General features: G+C 35.9%; 1 protein-coding gene across 3 annotated transcripts in view; it reads right to left on the bottom strand.

Annotated features, from left to right (window-relative positions):
- Positions 1-1496: 1496 nt before the first annotated feature.
- HERPUD2 (HERPUD family member 2) overlaps positions 1497-21539 on the bottom strand; it is a 42462-nt gene continuing 22419 nt past the window's right edge. For 2 of the 3 annotated variants that reach the window (XM_030857532.3, XM_030857531.2), the window contains exons 3-9: positions 20633-20710; positions 17946-18059; positions 15312-15466; positions 6743-6865; positions 3636-3959; positions 2812-2929; positions 1497-2354 (exon numbers count right to left, since the gene is read on the bottom strand). In XM_030857532.3, the coding sequence (XP_030713392.1) occupies positions 2193-2354; positions 2812-2929; positions 3636-3959; positions 6743-6865; positions 15312-15466; positions 17946-18059; positions 20633-20710 (1074 nt within the window). In that variant the 3' untranslated portion in view covers positions 1497-2192. The remainder of the gene's footprint in view (positions 2355-2811; positions 2930-3635; positions 3960-6742; positions 6866-15311; positions 15467-17945; positions 18060-20632; positions 20711-21539) is intronic. The other variant, XM_060305422.1, reaches the window with a different exon arrangement.

The raw sequence follows: 21539 nt of genomic DNA, 5'->3' as shown, positions 1-21539 counted from the left end.
GATTAGTAAGTAGTAACAAGGCAAAGAAGGACGGGACTGTGTTCCAAACAAAAAGAACTGTCATTTTAAATGTCCTGGGGCTGGAAGGAGAGTGCCGGAATTGGAAAGCCAGCCTGGCTAGAACAGAGGTATTAAGGAAAAACACAGATTGAGAGGTTGCAAGGACTCAACCTTTCAGGATGTCGTAAAGCCATTTTTAGGAGTCTGATTTTATTTTACGACCAACAGGATAACAGCAATTATGTGCACATTTTGAAAATCTGATACTTGCTGGAAAGGCTGTGTAGTATTCTACATTCCTCTGTACCTTCACCAACACTGAATATTATTATCTCAGCAATTTGTTAGTTTTAACTTGTCCACATTACATTTTTTTTCACGTTTATTGCCCATGTTCGTACCTGTTATGGACTTAACGCTTGTGTCCCCCCGAAATTCATATGTTGAAATCCTAACCCCCCAATTAGGAGGTGAAGCTTTGGGAGATAATTAGGGCATGAGGGCAGACCCTTCGTGAACAGAGCTGGAGCCCTTGTAAAAAGAGACAGCAGAGAGCTTGCTTCGACTCTCTGCCATGAAGGACACATGAAGACAGCCATCTACAAGCCAGGAAGAAGGCCTTCACCAGATACTAAATCTGCCAGCACCTTGGTCTCGGATTTCTCAGCCTCCAGAACTGTGGAAAATAAATGCTTGTTGTTTAAGCCCCCAGCCTGCAGTAATTTAGCATAGCAGCCCAAGCTAAGAGATTGCCCTTGCCCATTTCCTACTGGGATTTTGTCTTTTTTTTAAGCTAAATTTAAGACTTGCTTATTACCTTTTTAATATTTTTTTCCTGTTTGCCTTTTAATTATATGTCAAAACATTATATACATAAGCAACCTTTTCTTTTAGGGATTCTGCCATAAAGGTATTTTCTCCTCCCAATATTATATAAGTATTCATCTATATTTTTTATTAGTAATTTCATGGTTGAACTGCTCGTATTCAATCATGATGTTTTGACTGACATCTATAAACAGAAACCTAATTTTACTTTTCAAAGGGTTAACCAGTTACCCTTGAAATGTCACCTTTAACACTGGAAGTAAAAAACTTAGAGAATAATTCATGGAGTCTTCTTAATTTTATATTTTGTTCCATTATCTAATCATATATTACTGTACCAGTACCATATATTACTTTAAAATACATATCATGTGAGATAAAAGTTCTTCCATAGTAAGCTCTCCTATCCTCATTTATTCAATTTTAAGCTACCCTATAAGAGACTTACTCCTTTCTTAAGAAATACTGAATTAACTTTCACAGGGATTTTTAAATAAACTAATAAGGTTTCAGACTACCTGAGAACTAGAAGATACCCATCTGGAATGGAAAAAGGTGAAAATGACCTTGAAGACTTTAGCAACCCAAAAAATTACTGAAATTTACATAGATTTTTGCATGTAATGGGTACATTATGGAAGAGTTTGAATAAATAGCCCATAAGACAGTTTACCATAATTGACCTTTTATTTTAAAAAATTACAGGGAGCAATTTCCAGAATCTTATTTTATAAAAGTACTGCCTATATCAAACATTTTATATCACTATTAATTCCATTGAAGAGCTGCCTTTTTTTTTTAAGGTACTAATTCCAATCGATGGGATATGCCCTTAAAATAGAAAGTTTCCATTTATTCAAATGTCAAAATTAAGATTATTGAGAAGTTTATTGCTTTATGGCTGGGCAAGATGCTACTAGCACATTTTAGGTAAATAATATTCTTTGTTAAAAACTATGAGGTCATTCTGTTTAAAACTTTCAGGATAATTCACAGAAAATAGATATATGTATTCAAATTATACATTGAAGGGCTGAGATATTAGCTAGACATTTATATGTGAAGCAGCTCTTTAAAGAAGACACACAAACAGGTCTGTCTTGGTATAATATACATAATTGAAATTAATAAAACCTGGAAGACCAATATTATGCTATGTTCTGTTAAGATCTTTAAAAAAAATCACACATTTAGTAGTCCATTTGTGCTTAAAATATTCATATGCATGAGAAGCTTAAAGAAAAAAAAACACCTCTATACATGATGATGAAAAGAAAGTAATAAATTTTTTTGAAATTGCACTGTTATTTAGAACACTTTCCTAAATTCAGACCCTCCTTTGCAACTGGCACAGTTTTTCAGGTCTAATTGGCAACCTGGGGAGGCCCCTCTGGTATTAGTGAAGTAAAGAAGGTGGTGATAAAAGACCAAGCTGATGCCATTAATCCAGGCCTTTGAATTGCACTGGCATCTTCACCTGCATCTTCTCCACTCTCATCTTCAAGCCCATCATCCATAAGACGCTCCTTTCAAACAAAAGAAGAAACATGTTCCTTAGTGATCTGAACAGCTACCATTAACTCATGACAGAAAAGGAGAGAGCTAAATTCTTCCCAAAGGAGGAATATGAGCATATAATAAGGAAGTGGAACTTCATGGTCATTAGAAATCTTCATTAAATCCAAAATTGATAAATTCCTCGTTCAAGTTCAAAGGGATAACTGCCAGTTTAATATAATAAATTCTCACTGTGTGCATAATTTTCTTTTTAGACTATTTTTGGGAAGAATGATATTAGTTCTTTCCACTTAATTCTAATATATGACTGACAGTATTATAAGTTCTCCTAGATGAAACCACACATTTACATGTTAACTTTCCTTCAATACTATGGAATACCCCAAGAGTCTTTTATTATGTTGATCTCATACAGTGCTGAAGAAACATCTATATTTAAAGTATATGAAAACCTCATTAGCATACCATTTCTTCAAGTTCTAGATTGTTTGCATTCTGCACATCATTGTTGACTTCGGCATTATTGTTGGGAGCCTGTTGCTGACCTCCTTCTTGCCTAAAAGGAAACCATCCAGCTTGGTGTCTGCTCAGTAAAATAAAGAGAAAAGAAAATAAGTCACAACTGTTTTTATTTGTAACACTATCAAACATTAGTGTCCTACAAGAGAAAAATGATTAGAACTATGATAAATGAAAAGACCAAATCTCCTACTTCAGGCCAAGAACTACCCCTCTCAAAGCAGTGACAGGAAAACAGGAATCAATTTAAGTCTAAAGTTTATCATGAGCTTAACTGACTCTATGCTAGATATTAAGACAAGTCAGGAGTCATAAAATCATTTTTTGGTATTTTTCAAAATGAAATTCAACTAGATATTTGTTTGCCTCTTGGGAAAAAGGGGGGGCAAGGGACAGTTAGTCTGCTTATGAAAAAAAATCTGACCTATACCTATAGGACTTACTATTGATAACTATAATTAATTAAAAAGCATATCCTCTGCAAGACTGCATCATACACACCTCAAGTTTTAAATAATTGATAGAGCATGTCTAACTGAACTAACAATTTTTATAAAAGACAGTAAAGGAAAAAATCTGCTTCTAGACAATTCTGATAAATGTTCTTACGTTACATAACCTGCTTTGCTTCTGATGCCAGATATCTGAAGGCCAACATTGATATTCCTTGACTCAGCATTCACAACAGACTACCACATGCCAGATTCCGTGCTGAACAGTTTTAGAAAGTAATTAAAAGAAACCACACAAAGTGAATGAACATCACTCACAAATAAACCAGTAGCATGGCTCCCATTACCATGATAAACCGACTAAAAGAAGAATAGAAGTACACAATGCTAAGGAGAATTGCAGCTCGTGAGAACGTGTACATCCAGTCTAGCCAGTCTCGATTGAAGTCTTCTTCGTTTAGCACTGGACCTCCCTGTGCATTCATTTGAACATTCTCATTCATGGGTCGATTTTCTTGGGCCACTAGGTTTGGAGCTGGTGGGGGTTCTTCTCCGGGAACGTGTGCCAGATTTAGAGGCTGTGAAGCAGCAGGCTGGGCTGGGTTGGCATTTGATGTGGCCTGAGCTGAAACTGCAGCTTGACTGAAATATTCACCAAAATAAATATTAAAAAAAACCCAAACATTTATATACTATATTTTTCAAAACTTCCTGGGAAGTCATATGTATTTGTCATAAACCTAATATAGAATATCACAACTCCCGCACCTCATTTCCTAGGTAAGCCTAACTCCCAGTGGAAAAGTGGAGCCAACATGGATGGCAGGAGTAGCTCAGGAAAGGATGTTCTCCCAGCCTGGTAGTCTAGGTTAGCAGGGGAGAGGTGGAAGAGATAAGAACAGCCATGTGATCACTACTGTTTCTCTCTTTCACTAAATTATAAGGTAATGACCAGATCTTTTTCCAAAACTTTTCACTAATGGCCTCTTTTGCTCTTCTACAGAGGATAAATGACCCCCACACCCACCACCTGTTCCTTAGACCCGTGTTTTGAAAGATTTGTCTAAAAAAGTACATTAATCAGGGCTTCCCTGGTGGCACAGTGGTTGAGAATCCGTCTGCCGATGCAGGGGACGTGGGTTCGTGCCCCGGTCCGGGAAGATCCCACATACTGCGGAGCGGCTGGGCCCGTGAGCCATGGCCGCTGAGCCTGCGCATATGGAGCCTGTGCTCCGCAACGGGAGAGGCCACAACAGTGAGAGGCCCGTGTACCACAAAAAAAAAAAAAAAAAGGACATTAATCATTACCCTGTGTGTCCACTCTAAGTGATAAATGATTTGTATTAGTATTTTAAAATATTAACGAGATCCAGGTAACAATCCCTCAACCCCAATCCTGACTTTTGGGAACTCCATCTGGAGAACACTGGTGTAGGTCCTTATCAAGTTATGAAGAACTGTGGTCCTAAAGTTTGCTTATAATTTGATTGCTTAAAAGTCAGAATAAATTTTCCTTTAAAAGACTCCCGGTAAAATGATAATATATCTGAAATTTGCTTTAAATTATTTAGCAAAGGGGGGAAAGTTGTAGAACCAGACTGTCATGAATTGATAAATGTTGAAAAGCTGGGTGATGAGAACACGGATTCATTTCACTCTTCTATCTTTTTATATGTTGAAATTTTTCTACAATAAAGTTTTAAAATCAAGATAGCAATATAAAATAGAAGTTTTCTAGGGTACAAAAGCCTATATTTAAGCCAGTTATCTAATACATTGTATATGTAGAGGGGTCTTTCATTTCCAAAACACTTCCTATCTCATGGACATTCTGATTCATAGGTGAGTTATTTCATTAAATGTGAAAACTTGAGGCTCAGAAGTTAAATGATGTACATAAGGTTATATGATTCAGTAGCAAACTACGATAAGCCCCACTTATCTTACACAGTTCTTTTGAGGTTATAAACAAGACAAGGGGTGTAAAGCATCTAGTGGAGTACTAAGGACAAAGCAGTCACTCAAATGATAACCATTACTATGGCGACAGGTAAGGTATAAAGAGCCTTCCTGTAGCCAAGGGGTTATACAGGAGAGCATTAGGATGAAGTTAATAAAGCAGGTAGCTTCCTGGGGTAAGGTCTAGAGGAAGGATAAGGATACAGACTTCACACTGTAGGCAAGAGAGCCATCAGATGTTTTAGGGGATGGAGAATGACAGACTCAATTATGTGTTACGCAAATTAACCTGGCAGTAGTACAATGAAATATAGTAAAGAGCCTAAAAGGAGAAAAAGTGATTGCAGTAAAGTGGGTCTAACATTAGAAAAGATCTTCACAAAATATTGAAAGTAAGATATAGGGAAGGACGGAAGCTAGAAACAACATACTAACTCATCTTGGTAAGTTGCTGGATTCAGGGATAACAGAAGCCAGAATCAAAGCTGACTAAGGCTAAGAGCTTGGAGGATGATTAAGAAGAGACAGTATCACTGACAAGGAAGTCAAGAAGGAAAATGCACTTAAGGGGATGGTGCAGTTAAATTTCAGACATGCTGCATTTAAGGGAAAGGCAAATTTCTCTATGGAAATCTCCAACAATTAAGTGGAGACACAAGAGGAGGCACAGAAGATGAAGAACGGGAGTCATCACAGAGAGCTAACAACTAAGGCCATGGAAAAAGGAAATCCAAGATGACTGGCCCAGGACTGAATCCTATCTTCCCTACCAGACTATCACAAGGCACATGGTAGGTATACAAATACCTAACTGAACAAGAAATGTTACCATTTAGAAAAAGGGAAAAAACAAAGGACACAAAATGAGTGATCAGAAAGAGAAAAAGAATGAAGAGGATGACAGAATCACAGAAACAAGGACAGGAAAACATTAAAGAGAAGCTAGAAATGTTAAATGAACACACAGGAAGTCCAGAAGAAAGAAAACCGAGAAACTGTATTTGGTACTAAGATTGTTCCATGCTGATCAGAAGCAAGACTTACTAAAATACCAACAGTCCAGAGAGCATATTAGCCACAACTGAGCCCTACATCAATATGAGCCTCCCTGGCATATGGTTCTTTCTATTCCCTTTTTTATTCGACATCCTACCTTCACGTAGATTTGCTGCCTTCCAGTGAAACTTTCCTAAGTTTTCTCCTCTTAAATAGATAAAATGTTCTATTAAAGAAAGCACCTGAATACTGCTAAATATAATTAGGGGAGAGAGAGAGAAGCAAAGAATAGGTTTAGTTGATGTGAACAGGATGTGAACCCTTTTTCCTTTAGCCAAATACTTTAAAATAATTTTTAAAAACCAATGAAACACATCAGTAAATGAAATCCCAAATCAACTTACTTAGAATCAGAAAGAAAATAAAGCAAACACCACAATGAGTAAAAAAATAAACTCAAATTAACTTACTATTGCATATAATACTGATGCGCATACATCTGTTGCCACCATAGCATCTGCAGTGGGCTGAAAGCGGGATACACAGGGAATCCAGCCGGAACAGCCTGCCCAGGAAGCTGGTTGTCTACATTTCTAAAATCGAGTAATAAAGAAATGTCTTTTAATGCTCCAGAAGAAGTTGAAAGCATTTCTCTACATTTTTATTTCTGAACTACAAGTAATCCATTGACAAACGTATTAAATCTTAATGAAAAATACTTATTTTCAGCATTCCTCAAGTAAGACATTATAGCTTATGTAAGATGGCCCTGACCCCAAGTATACAGAACAAGTAACATCACAGCCCAATTTTAATGGAAAAATAAAGCAAATGTGCGGCCAGATTAAACATCTGCTATCTTCTCATTTCAGCACAGAAGTCAAAAAATACTTTCATTACATTTTTAGTACATTCTTCTTGAGAACCAAAACCCTAAATTTGGGGGAATTAGCAAAAGGATATTTTACATTAGTAATAAAATATTATTTAAAACATACCACCTATCAACTGTAAAATAAAAAATGAACATTATTAAAATCTGTAAAATATTTTTTAGTTAAATAACCAAGATTAGCAGACATATTTATACATGCATTCCTAAAGTAGATTAAAATTCTATTAATTCAGTAAAATTTGTGGGTGGTCACATTTAACTTTTCTTTTTTTTTTTTTTTTTTTTTGGTGGTACGTGGGCCTCTCACTGTTGTGGCCTCTCCAGTTGCGGAGCACAGGCTCCAGACGCACAGGCTCAGCGGCCATGGCTCACGGTCCCAGCCGCTCCACGGCATGTGGGATCATCCCGGACCGGGGCACGAACCCGTGTCCCCTGCATCAGCAGATGGACCCTCAACCACTGTGCCACCAGGGAAGCCCACATTTAACTTTTCTATGCCTCAGTTTTCTCATCTCTAAAATGGGGCTAATAATAGAATCTTCCTCACAGGGTTGCTAGTCCGTACTCAGTAAATGTTAGCTGTTTTTATTTTTACTCTCCCCTACCACTAACTCTGAATATGACTTCAAAGTGTGTAATGTGAGGTTTGCAGAAATTCGCATACCTCAAGACAACTACAGGGATAAACATATAAGTAAATGCAGAATTTGTGAATTTTGTAACTCTCCTTTTCTTCCTATTACTTGAATTTTATCTTAGCTAATATTAGTTTGATCTATCCAGAGTGAGACAAGAATAATTAACAAATTCATGAACTTTAATTTTATATTCTAAAGAATGTTAACATACAATTAGTAAAAATTGATTATAGAAACCTAATTTAGAAGAGCTTGGGAGGCTAAGACTTATCAACAAACTGTACTAAAGGCAACTTGGTGCTAGATTAAGGCATCAACTCTGCTGCATGTAACCTGAAATTTCCTCATCCTTGGAGGAATAATAGGAGCCATACAGTGGCTCCCATCCTCAGAAGATCCTCCTGCCTCCTGAATGCAGCCCTCCCCACTACTTCCCAAGCCTTCCCACATACTGAATGAAGAAGGAAAAGCAGAGAATTCTCCATGAGAGTTCCTCCCAGCTCTTGATAAACAAGTCCTGTATAAGAAGAGGAAAAGAATCTTACCCCACCTATACATTTAAAAAGATATCAATTAGTGATCAAATCTGGAGAGAAAGCCATACCACTGGAGCAGAGACGTATTATAAAACATTTATATAAATGTTTTGGCATTTGTATAAATGCTGTTAGCATTTCCCCCAGTGAACTGATGCCTCTGAGCAAAATGAAAACTATCTAAATCAAGTATTAGCCATAATATTAGTCAGTATCTAGGTATATATTTAAATTTTCTTAGTATTTCCAACTAAGAAAAAACTCATCCCCCTAAAAGTAGAACTCAACCGATCTCTACCACTAAGAGGAAATATAACCTCACACAAGTCCATTACTTCAACTGTTAAATGTGAAGGCTGGACTTTGTCACTGTTTTTAAAGGTCAAGGGAAGAAAAGGCCTCTAACAATCACTTAGAAAAAATTACTATAGCTTCCCACCTCACCTTCCTGCAGCCAAAAACATAAATGTGATTACTGAAACTATGTTGTCAAGAAAATAAATTAATAAATTCCCCTAGATGATTCCCATATGCTTCTTCCCTTTCTCACCAATAAGTTAAAAACTAGTGGACTGTATAATTGCTAAGGTACATTCCAGGCCCAGGTTGGTATACTACAATTTTCCATTGTGTTAATTATCCTTCAGACAAGATGTTATATATTTGGTACTCTACAGAAAACAAGAAAAAAGAGTTTATTTGATATGAAATTATAAAGTTACTGTTAAAGCACATAATAATAGAGTAGTGAAACATATTACATAAGAATTTAATATATTCTAGAGGATGCATCATTAAATAACACAATAGAGAATTATTATTTGGAGCTGGGAAAAGTGATGACCAAATTGGTGGTTGGGGGAAGGGAGTTTAAAGGTTCACCTCATTCCATATTCAAATGAGTTTCAAGTAGACTAAAATAAAGTATTGAGTTAAACCACAGAAAATCTAGATGCAATTAGAATTGACTATTTACCAAAACTATGGAAGGAGGAAGACTTTCCTAACTTATAAACAATAGAAGAAAGCACAAAAAAGATAACGTATTTGACAACATAAAATTTAAAGATACTGAGCTTAGAAAAAAATGTTTACAATAAATATTAGTTAATATCTTTTCTATATAAAGAACTCATAGAAATTGAAATAATCATTAGGACACCAAATAAATGCAAATAAAATAAAGATAGGGATTTTTTATCTGCCAATATCCAGTGTTGGCAAGGGGTATAAGTGAAACCCAACTCTTTCATCGCCAGGAGGATAAATTGGAATAAGGCTTTAAAAAACAATTTCATAAAATTAAATACCTTTAAAAATGTTCACTTATACTCAACTGCCCAAGTAATTCTGCTCCTGAGAATTGCTTAAAGAAATATGAAATATGGAAAAAATTTTCACATGTCTGCCCTTTTAAGCCTTTGTACGTACTCATCCCTCTTAGGAACCACACACTCAGCCTACTCCCACTCCCGGCCTCCTTTCCCCTAATAACAGAGAGAAACTGAAAACAAGGACAGTAGCTCATGATTGAAAAGAGAGAACCTTATCATAGCACTTATCAGCATGCTTACGTCACCTGTTTTTAATTCCAGTCCTATGAAGGCATTTATTCTCTGATCTATCTACTTTGACCTACTTCTACTTCTAGGAGTCTATCCTAAATATAAATGGCAAAAATCTGAAATGGTATATGCACAAAGCTATTCATTACAACACTATTTGTAAAAGTAAAGATGGAAAATAACTCAAATATTCATCAATAGGAGAGTGGATTTCACAATTTATGCAGTCAGTGAATTGGTGTGCAGATGTAAAAAGGAATGAAAATCTCCATATCCTCCCACAGAATGACCTCCTGTATATTCTGTTATGTGATATTTTGTTAAAAAGCAAGGTGCAGAATATGTATAATATGCTATCTTTAATGTTAGAATGAAAAGGATATATTTATATGTGTGTATACACATTGTGTGTACGTGTGTGTATACACACTTTCTTAAATTTTCACTATGAAACAGTGGAAGGATAAACCAAAACCAAAAAGTCATAAAAGTAGTTACGTATTATGGGGAGAGAGAGAACAGGAAAAGGGAATAAAACGAAAGCAGGGCTCTTAATGTATCTTGTTTTATAGATTTGAGACTGGAACCATAGAAATGTTTTATGCAATTAAGAAAAAAGCTAAAGAAAAAATAACAAGACATAAAAAAAATTCAAAGATACGGAAACAAATGAACTCGTGTATCAAGTCTGCAGCATATCACACAGAGAAGATTTATTCTACTGACTTCAAAACATAGTATTTTAACTGTAATAGGATAAATTCTAAAGACAAAAAAGAACCATACTTGGGGGAAGGGAAACACTCAACTCCAATCCCCTCGGCCCATCCTGTCCACCTAAGGGGAAGGAATACTGAGAAGCACCAAGTAGGTTAGGCTCTGATAAACCCTAGCATGTGATGTTCTGGTAAAATTGTTTCTCCTGAGGGCAGACCTTGTTAAGAAGAACAGAAAGGTCTGGCGTTATTTCAAAATCATTTTCTTTTCTCCTCTGCTTGCTAGAAACACGAAGGAATTCCTCTCTGGTATTTACTGTGAGGACCTGGTCAAGCTCCTAGAAGCATCTCAAGTCTTACATTCAAGTCAAATTCATTTTGAGGTAACTTTTTTTTTTTTGGCCATGCCCCACAGCTTGCAGGATCTTAGTTCCCCAACCAGGGATTGAACCTGTGCTCTTGGCAGTGGAAGCACGGAGTCCTAACCACTGGACTGCCAAGGAATTCCCATTTTGAGTTAATTTTTAAGTATGGTATAAAATAGTAGTCTAGATTCATTCTTTTGCATGTGGCTGTTCAGTTTTACCAACACCATTTATTGAAGAGACTGTCTTTTCCTCATTATATATTATTGCCTCCTTTGTCATAAATTAATTGACTATATATGTATGGGTTTATTTCTGGGTTCTCTATTCTGTTCCATTGATCTATGTGTCTGTTTTTATGCCAATACCATATTGTTTTAATTACTGTTACTTTATAGTATAGTTTGAAATCAGGGAGTGTGATGCCTTTAGCTTTGCTCTTCTTTCTCAAGATTGCTTTGGCTATTTGAGGTCTTTTGTGGTTCCACACAAACTTTAGGATTGTTTGTTTTATTTCTGTGAAAAATATCATTTGGAATAATGATAGGGATTGACTGAATCTACAGATTGCTTTGAGTAGTATGGACATTTTAACAACACTAATTCTTCTAATCCATGAGCATGGAATATCTTTCCATTTATTTGTGTCTTCAATTTCTTTCATCATTGTCTTATACTTTTCAGTGCATGGCTCTTTCACCTCCTTGGCCAAACTTATTGCTAATACAGACTTTGAATGTTGTAGATTTATATTTGATCTGGAACTATGTCCAGGCTACACTATGCTTTTTTAAATGGTTTATAAAATAAAATAGTATATGATATTTCTATTTAAAAAGCATACTTAGAAAATTATTTGGAAGGAAACTACAAAAATGTTAGCAACAGTTATTTCTGGGTGGTGGGTTATAAGCGATTTTTACTATTAAAAAATCGGATAACACAGAAGGGTACAATGAGTAGGTTTTCAGTTTTAGTAATTATAAAACAAGGTTGTTACTATTTCGGGGGGGAAATTGAGTGTACATAACAGTGGGTATTCTATAAACCAGTCAGCAGTTTTTGGAGTTAAATAAATATGACAGCACAGCACACTGAGTCCAAAATAGTCAGTCAAGATTTATAAATGTGACATTATAAATGGATAGCCAATGTGGTGATATACATGTACTGTTTGGTCTTCTCATGTTTCCTCAGGATCTTGATGGGCAAATTATCACCTGCATTAGAGCTTCTTAAAAAGTGAGGCTCCCAGAATGCTGTTAAGTTGGCAGATTCCTAAGCACTACCCTAAACCTAGTGATTCAAAAACTCAGGGAGTAGGGATCACAATTTAGCAATTTTAACAAGTTCACTAAAGATTGAGACCTACATGGTGGAAAACACATGTGACTAGTTAAACATAAGCTGTACTGAAGTCTAAAAAAGGTGTGCAGAGATTATATTTTGTTGGTGAATTCTTCAAGGTCACTAAATTACTGCTCTTGTACATTTAAGGCTAAGGCTATGTTCAATAAAATTTACTTAAGGACAGATGTAAAGTCTTCATTAGTAAAAAATTACAACTATAAGATGAAATTAAATCACGTTCATTGTTGAACTGAATAACCTATTTACTGAACTTTCACTTAAATTGTTTTGTAAATCACAAAGTGCTCTTTCCAAATATAGATTCATTTTCCAGCACCTAGCACTGGCATTCATTCAAATGTTCAGTGTATCAGACTCACAGATGACTATAAATCTGTTTGCTGAATGAATGTACAACATTCATTTATAAATATGAATGAATTTATAAATAACTGCTAACACATCAGTAAACACTTTACATACATGAACTCTTAATCCACACAGAAATCCTGTATGATAAGTACCGTTATCTCCAGATCATGAGCAAACTGAAACAAAGTAGAGAAGAGACTTGCCCAAGTTAGTCAGTGGTTAGGGCCAGGATTCAAACCAAGGCAGGCTGGCTCCTGAATCTGTACATCCGCTAAGCTATACTGCCCTCCTGATTTAAAACATTATTCATCTAGTAATAGATTCCCTAAGTGAAGCTCAAATCTTTAAGGATTTTATTGCTTATCATCTTAATACTCATTTTTAGCAAAATAAACACTATTTCAGATTTTTCTAATCTGTTTTATATACTTCTAAGAGCTAAATGCCTTTGTCTCCAAAGTTTGTTGATTTTCTCAACAGCCTAAAGAAATTATTAATCTTTTCCCAAGATAACCATGGTCTTATTCTGAAGATATGCAACTTTACATACTTTATTTTGTTTATTACAAAATATATTCACTGTAAGTATGAGAAAGAGTTAAAAGTCTTATTGTGCAGAGAGTTAAAAATCTTATTGTGCAGAGATAACTATTATTAACATGTCATTACATATTCTTCCAGGTTTATTATATCCATAATTTTCTCACTTTCTATCACTACCACCGTATTTGGTAAAATATTAGTAAAATCACTCTGTATAAATTAAGAGGAACTGAACTGTCTTACTCTGCAAAAAAGACAGGAAAGGAATCACTGTCATAAGACAGAAAGTATTTTAAGCCATTATTCTATAATGTAAACCGTGACAACACTGTTTTTTATAAATAACTAAATTTTGCTTTGTAATAATCATTTTCTGAAAACAAAAATATTGATAGTTTCATAGGATGCTTCATAAAAGTCTACAATCAGCCTAATCTAAACACTTATTTTTAGAAGAAAAACTCAAGAATATGAGACAGATGAGTCTTTTAAATATTTTGCTATATACTCCGCTTTGTTTTTCTGCATTAAGAATTGAATTAAGTTTAAAGTTCTAAGTAGAAAGTACCTATATGTTATTACATCCTGTTTGGCATAACAATCAGTGGCTACTCCTTGGTTATATCACTTACTACCATTCTGAGGAGTCCTAGCCATTTCCTTATTTCCAGCCTCACCATCATGGATCTGGAGCACTGTCACACACTGCAGTCCCACAGCATGATATGCAACACAAAACAACTATCGTTACCTATTATTCATGTTTCCTTTACTTCAAAAGTACTCTGGTTTCAGACATAACCCAGGTCTAAACTGTATTCTCCAAGATCCTCCTTTCTGAGCTGTCTGAAAGATATGCTGTGGCTGTCGACTGCATTCCCTCCTGAAACTGCCTAACCCAAGAGGCCTGCTGTAATTGCTAGATATAAGGTAGCCATAGCAAGCTTCTTGAGTAAACTCCTCCAAGAAAGACTCTGGATAACATGCAATGGTTAGCATATCTTCATAATACATCACAGTTTTATTCTACCTCAGTTGTTACCTTACTGATCATAAACACCAGTGGAAGTTTTTAAAAGCATATTACTGGGCCCTATACTCTTCCAAGAACACTCTTATTCACCCATCTGCTCCCCAGAAGACTAATTTGCATAGACCTATAGTGAGACTGAGTAAAAACAAAAATTTTAGTTACCTAGATCCTTGTTATTCAAAGTATGTTCTAAGCATCAGAAGCATCAGCATCACAGGGGAGCTTGCTGGAAATACAGAATCTCAGGCCCCATAAGACCTACTGAATCAGAACCAGCATCTTAATAAGATCCCCAGGTGATTAGCACTAACATTAAAGACTGAAAAGTACTGCCCTAGACAATTCTAATGTACAACCAGCTTTCAAAAGCACTGCTCCTGGGCTTCCCTGGTGGTGCAGTGGTTAAGAATCTGCCTGCCAACGCAGGGGACATGGGTTTGAGCCCGAGTCCGGGAAGATCCCACATGCCGCAGAACAACTAAGCCCGTGCGCTACATCTACTAAGCCTGCACTCTAGAGCCTGCGGGCCACAACTACTGAGCCCTCACGCCTAGAGTCCGTGCTCCACAAAAAGAGAAGCCACCGCAATGAGAAGCCCGTGCACTGCAACGAAGAGTAGCACCCGCTAGCCTAAACTAGAGAAAAGCCCACGTGCAGCAACAAAGACCCAGCACAGCCAAAAATAAAATAAATAAATTAAAAAACAAAACACCATTCACTTAAAAAAAAAAAGCACTGCTCCTGGGAATTCCCTGGCAGTCCAGTGGTTAGGACTCCATGCTCTCACTGCAGAGGGCCCGGGGTTTAGTTCCTGATCAGTGAACTAAAATCCCACAAACCGTGTGAGACAGCCCAAAAAAAAAAAAAAAAAAAACAAAGCACTGCTCCACCTAACCCTCTAATTCTCAAAACATATAATTAGGTATATGAGTAAATTTCAAACGTACTTTGATTACTGAAGGGGGCTACCATGAAAGTCTGGAGTCACAGATTTTTAAGAGGCCCACAGCTATCAGTTTCACTCACCCTTGCATTACATATGGGAACTGATGACTCTGTGCTGGGTCGGTTTGTGCTTGTGGAAGGGTTCGTTGCCTCAATCCTTCTGAGGACGAACTGGTAGCTAAAGACAAGGTTTCTTGACTGGATGATGGAGTTGATGATCCTGACAGATCTGAACTCTACAAACAAAAATGTAATTATTTTTTCAAGGAGATTTAATTCATTACAATCACAATATTATAGACACATTGCTAAAAATGTACTTATGAAATCCCTCTGCAAAGAGTGAATTTTAGAAATGTACTGATTTGACTCCTGTGCCCAGCTTAATAGGTAGATATTTTAATTCTTATGAGACTGAAGAGTTTAGAAAATCAAAATCATTTAATTACACATTAGTCCATTTCTCAACTATAAAGGGCTGAGTAGTAATTATATACAAAAAAATAGCATACAAAATTTGTGAAAATTAAATTCATACAAAGCTCTTTTCATGATGCTTAACACATAGGAAGTGTTTGATAAATGGTACTCATAACTGTGTCACTTAAACAGTTCATATGAACTACTACTGTATAACAGCTACTGTATAACATGCTATTAGTAGTATACTCGTTTAAAATATTGAGGAACATGCTAGAATTTTGTGTTATCTCTGACATTAACAAGGAACATAACCTTAAAATTCACTTAACCCCTGAGTCTCAGCTTTCCTATAAAAAATGAGATTGAACTAGATTTTCAAGATTTCTTTCAGTTGTAAAATTCTGTTAGTTTATAGATACCACCAACAAATATTGTTTTATTACAACATGAACAAAATACCAAACAGGATTTTAAAATTCTCATGCTTCAGTGATGTCAGTAACTCACAGATTCAATAACCTCAAACAATATAATCTCTTGAAGACCACCTCAATTTGCTACTGCTTGAAAATAGTTTGTCAAGTGTTTTATGTAAATTTAAAACACAATTACATTTTATATAAATTCCCCACTTTAAAAAGCTGGGTACAAAATAATTTCAACATCCTTCCAAGTTCACTAAAATTGCATTTACCTGTACTGCCTTCCTATTTACAGCATGTCTTTTTGCCTCTCTACCTTCCTTAGTCCTGCCATGTGAAATGGCCCAAGGACACACTGGTCTTTTGCAAAACTAACAAAAGCTTTAAGATGTTATTCCACACCACACAGACACCAAAAACCTTACTAGGGAGCCTGATTGTTAGGCACATGACCTGGAAAGTGTTCTTTTTTGGCATGATTTCTTGTTAAAGGGACCATCAAAATATGGTGTTCATTAAAAAATTAATAGAAGAAAGGCCTAGCCATTTGGCAGCACAGCCTAATTTCTCTAGAACTAATTACTTCTGGCCTTATTGGATAACTCTTTCATGAACAGATTTTTAAGACATTTTCAAGTCCCACTGAAATTTATCTGCCATAAAAAATTAAGAGGAATTCAACTTAATTCTCCTTTGATACTTTTTATAACACACCTTAAAAAAACTGAATATATATACTAATGACATGAAATCATGAACGAGGAACCACTAGAAAAGTGAGAAGGTTCTTTGTCAACAAAAAGAGGAGCAACACAACTGTGTCCAAAGACTATACACAGAACTCTATGCCAATGCCAGGGTTTTGTCCCTTCTTATGCAAGGTAGGAAACATAGAAAGACCCTTAGGTTTATTGACAAAACATATCTCAATTTAATGTAAGCTAAACTCCCATGGCTGGTACTAGAAAATACTATTGAGGCTATGCTAATTAAATACAGCAACTAGAAGATGTAGTTTCTTAAAGAAGCAGTTAACTGGCAGTATCTATATCACCCATGCCATTCATCCCCTCCTTAAAGTTTTGGCTAGATTCTTGGCAAGAAGGAAAGTACACTTAGCAGTACAAAAGCTCCCTGCCCAGGAAGTTTTAAGCAAGCTTCCACTCATCCAGTCCTTTTCTTTCACCTCCAAAAGTGTCACATAAAGCTTTTACGGGAAACCAAAAATAATTTAATATAAAAGATTTGAGACGGTGTCTCTAAAACTTGTAGACAATATCTAAGTTGAAAAGTTCAACTAGTTTTTAAATTTTCCAAAACAGTTTTAAGCAGATGGAAAAATAAGAAGGGAGAAATGAATACTCAAGTCTGAAAGAACTGAGTAGGTTAAGTAATTATTCCTCCCACAGTTGGAATATAGGCTCAAATGCAATCATTTTAAAAAACAAAGTTCTTGACTAAGCAATCTACCAAGAAGATTTAGCAAACTTAAAGTTTAAATAATTTAATCTACCTTAATTAAATATACTATATCAAATACTTTAAATATTTCTGAAATACTCGCCCTAGAGTTTATATTATATAACCATATCATAATTCTGTTTTTTGAGTATTTCAGTAATTAAACCCCTGAAGATTGGATCTATTACTGACCTGCCATATAGCACATTATAACTCATGGGGAACAGGCTTCAGGGGATAACAGTGTGTATTGGATCTCTAAAAATGAAGTTTAAATGCTTAACTTGAGCTGTTCAAAACACAGTCTTACAACCCACAAGAGCGAATTGTTCTGTTTTCCACTTAGTTTTTAAAGGCAAAAAAGGATAATCAGAAAACTTCAACATTTACTCTGCCCAAAATAACTCACAGAATTGCTGCTGGATGTCAATGCTTCATGACTTTGTCTACTGGTGCTGGATTTTGGAGAACTGGGAGGAGTCCGAGAAGTACATACTAGATGAACCATATGATACTCATCTTGCTAAAATTAAAGACGATTACATTTAAAGAGTAGTACTGGAAAATACACAGCTCAAAAATGTCAGTAGCTAAGCAGAAATACTTAATTCAGAACTTAAGTTCCTTCCTACCACAGCCATTTTATTAGTAATAAATTGCTGTCATTAGGACCCTTGTGAATTCAATATTTTGTCCATGCTTAGAAAATGGTCTCAATACTCAGGAATTGCTATATGAAAAAAATGATTATTTTGTATACCAAGCCGTTTTGAAGCAAACACTGCTGTAAAGTTGTGTCAGCACTATCTATTATTTCAGTATAAAAACATCTAGCATGTTAATATCAGAACTGTGATAGTCACACTGAAGTTTAGGCCTACAAACTTTGAGTAGTGAAATGTTTTCATTATTTGAGACCTTACAGCGATAAAGAAACTCAAGTAACTTCACTATAATCTCATTTGTCTTAGTTTTAGCAATAGTGTTTTATTTTTTTAAGTCAAAAACTGTTTTTATCTATAACACTTATGCACAGACATAAAGCATATATTTGAACTATATTCTGTAAATATTCCAAATGTGTTGCCATAAATCTACAACTACGACTGAAGGAAAATGTTCTAAAAATGATTAGAATTGGCATTTTAGCTTAGCGATTTCATGAGTATATTTATAGTTAGGCATAAAGCAAGTAAATAAGATGGAGAAAGGAAAGAGAATAAAGGGGGGCAGAGAAGAACAAAGGATGGCTCAGCAATTTTAAAAAAGAAAGAAAAGGGACTTCCCTGGCAGTCCAGTGGTTAAGACTCCACCTTCCAATGCAGGGGGCGTGCGTTCAATCCCTGGTTGGGGAACTAAGATCCCACATGCAGCATGGTGCAGCCAAAATTTAAAAAAAAGAAAAAAAGCATGTGGGATCTTAGTTCCCAGACCAGGGATCGAACCCATGCCCCCTGCAGCGGAAGCGCAGAGTCTTAACCACTGGACCACCAGGGAAGTCCTGAGGCATTCTTCTTTTAAGTCTTCTGGTTGAAAATGATTTCTGGCAGCAAAAGCCTTTTTAAATGTATGCATATGCAGCCTCTAGCTATACTTGGGTAAAATAATAAATATATATTTCAAAGAGCATATAGCAAAAAGGTTTTTAAGGATAAAGACAGGGAAAGAATGAAGAGGTGAAGCACAGAGGATTTGGGGGGTAGTGAAATATTCCGTACAATACTATAATGGTGGATACATGTCATTTTACATTTGTTAAAATCTACAGAATGTACACCACCAAGAGTGAACCCTAATGGAAACTATGGGTTTGGGGTGATAATGATGTCAATGTAGGCATCAACTGTAACTACTATACCACTCTGACGTGGATGTTGTTAGTGGGGGTAGCTGTGCATGTGTGGAGGCAGGAGGTATATGGGAAATCTCTATACCCTCTGCTCAATTTTGCTGTGAACCTAAAACTACTCTAAAAAACAAAGTCTAGGGGCTTCCCTGGTGGTGCAGTGGTTGAGAGTCTGTCTGCCGATGCAGGAGACACGGGCTCGTGCCCCAGTCCGGGAGGATCCCACATGCCGCGGAGCGGCTAGGCCCATGAGCCATGGCCGCTGAGCCTGTGCATCCGGAGCCTGTGCTCCGCAACAGGAGAGGCCGCAACAGTGAGAGGCCCGCGAACCGCAAAAAAAAAAAAAAAAAGTCTATTAAGAAAAGAAATGGGGGGGTGAATCTGCTGCAAATTCCACTATTTTTGAGAGGGAAAGAGAGCGAGGGAGACAGAGAGGTTATTAAACCACTTTGGCAACCTGAAACTACGTGATTAAAATGAAAATGACAGCAAGAAGTCACAGTGGCAAAACTAAAATGTCAACTATCTAACAGAAGGAACATACCAGTGTAAGATTTTTTAAAGTTTCCCACAGGTGATCAATAAACATACAGGAGAGGATAGAGAGATTAGGGATATCCAGAAAACACTGAGTTAGGTCAAAGATCTAAAGCAAAACATTAACAGCTATATATTCAATTCTGCTACACTCACAAGCAAAAAGAATCTCAAACATTTGAAAAGTTCTAAAAGTATAAATTCCACAAATAAACAGGAGCTAAAAAGCTGCCATTAAAATAACTAGCATTCAATCTGTCAAAAAAACTATATTCAAATATATTTAACTCTGAGTACCAGCATTCAAAGTTTGCTAACTGATGGACCAACTGGGCTTCATTCTATTTTCTGTCCTGAAATTAAACTCCTAACCGAAGTTAACTTGTATTAAAACGTAGTTTTGTCAAAAGGGTATTTAAGAGAGGAGACTATTACCAATGAAAATCCTTCACCACTACTTGAGCACTCTACTCCTGCACAGTTTACTGATAACTCAGTACTGCTTTCTTACACAAGATAACAAATCCCTGAACACAAATATATAATCCTATTTTAGATTTAGCTATCAGATGGATATACAAAACTGTTACCTAAACCCAAGAGTTGATCTTAAGTAACTAAAAACTAAACTGGTTGGATATCAATAAAACTTCAGAACATATCTCCTCTAGCACTCTGAGTATCTGGTATCAAATAGTGGTAGAAAAGCTTACTTTTCTGAGAATGTCTTTCAGCTGCAGGTGATCGGGAAGCAGTCTGCCAGAATACACCAACCTCTGATCCTTTGTCAACTAAGAAATGGGACAAAGAAAAGAATTCAACTTTTTCTAATTATACAAATTTAAGGTTGGGAATAAGATGCCTTACAATGGGTAAAGTAAAACTCCCTTTAGGCACAAATAAGCAGAAAACTGACATAATTAAGAATTTTGTTTTTCCAAATTCCACTTAAGACATTAAAAGTTCAGCATATGGTAGCATATCTACTGTAGATATAATAAAATACAGATAATTACCAAATTATTTTTAAAACGAGGAAAACAAGGTAAATCGGAAGTTCGTATTTTCAGCCATAATGCAATCCATGTGTGACTGTCATTAAAAACCTTCAAGATTTTAAATGAGAAGGTGGCTGACTTTCTATTAACAGTCAACAATGGGATAAAATTCCAAGGTCACCAGTGTTGCTTTGCATTGTTTGTCAGTATTTTTAATCAAAAGTAAACATAAGATTTAGTTTACTCTTTACTAACATCTTGCAGGACAATTTATTGGTTTTAATTCCAAAGCCGTTTGGATTTAGTTACAGCTTTAGGTAACTATTCTTGTTTTTATTATTCCTGCCATTCTCATGAATACCTTCGTACATTTTTCAAAAACACAAGACTAAAGAAAAATCAACTCAAGTGCATGGAGATTCAAGTGCCATCTCCATATGCAACCCAAAATAGGAAATATGTTCTGGTTATCTCTGCCTTATTCTGTACTTAAAATAAATCTGCTAAGTGCTCACACTACAAGTATTAAGTATTTTAAATAAAAGCATTTACGTAGAGTTCCCATAAGACCTCCTATTTCATAACTGAGGAACAGGCAAATGTTCGTTGAATTCTATTAAAA

This window comes from Globicephala melas, chromosome 9 (genome assembly GCF_963455315.2).
Source record: "Globicephala melas chromosome 9, mGloMel1.2, whole genome shotgun sequence".
NCBI classification, from domain to species: Eukaryota; Metazoa; Chordata; class Mammalia; order Artiodactyla; family Delphinidae; genus Globicephala; species Globicephala melas.
This window is presented reverse-complemented; position numbering and strand designations above follow the sequence as displayed.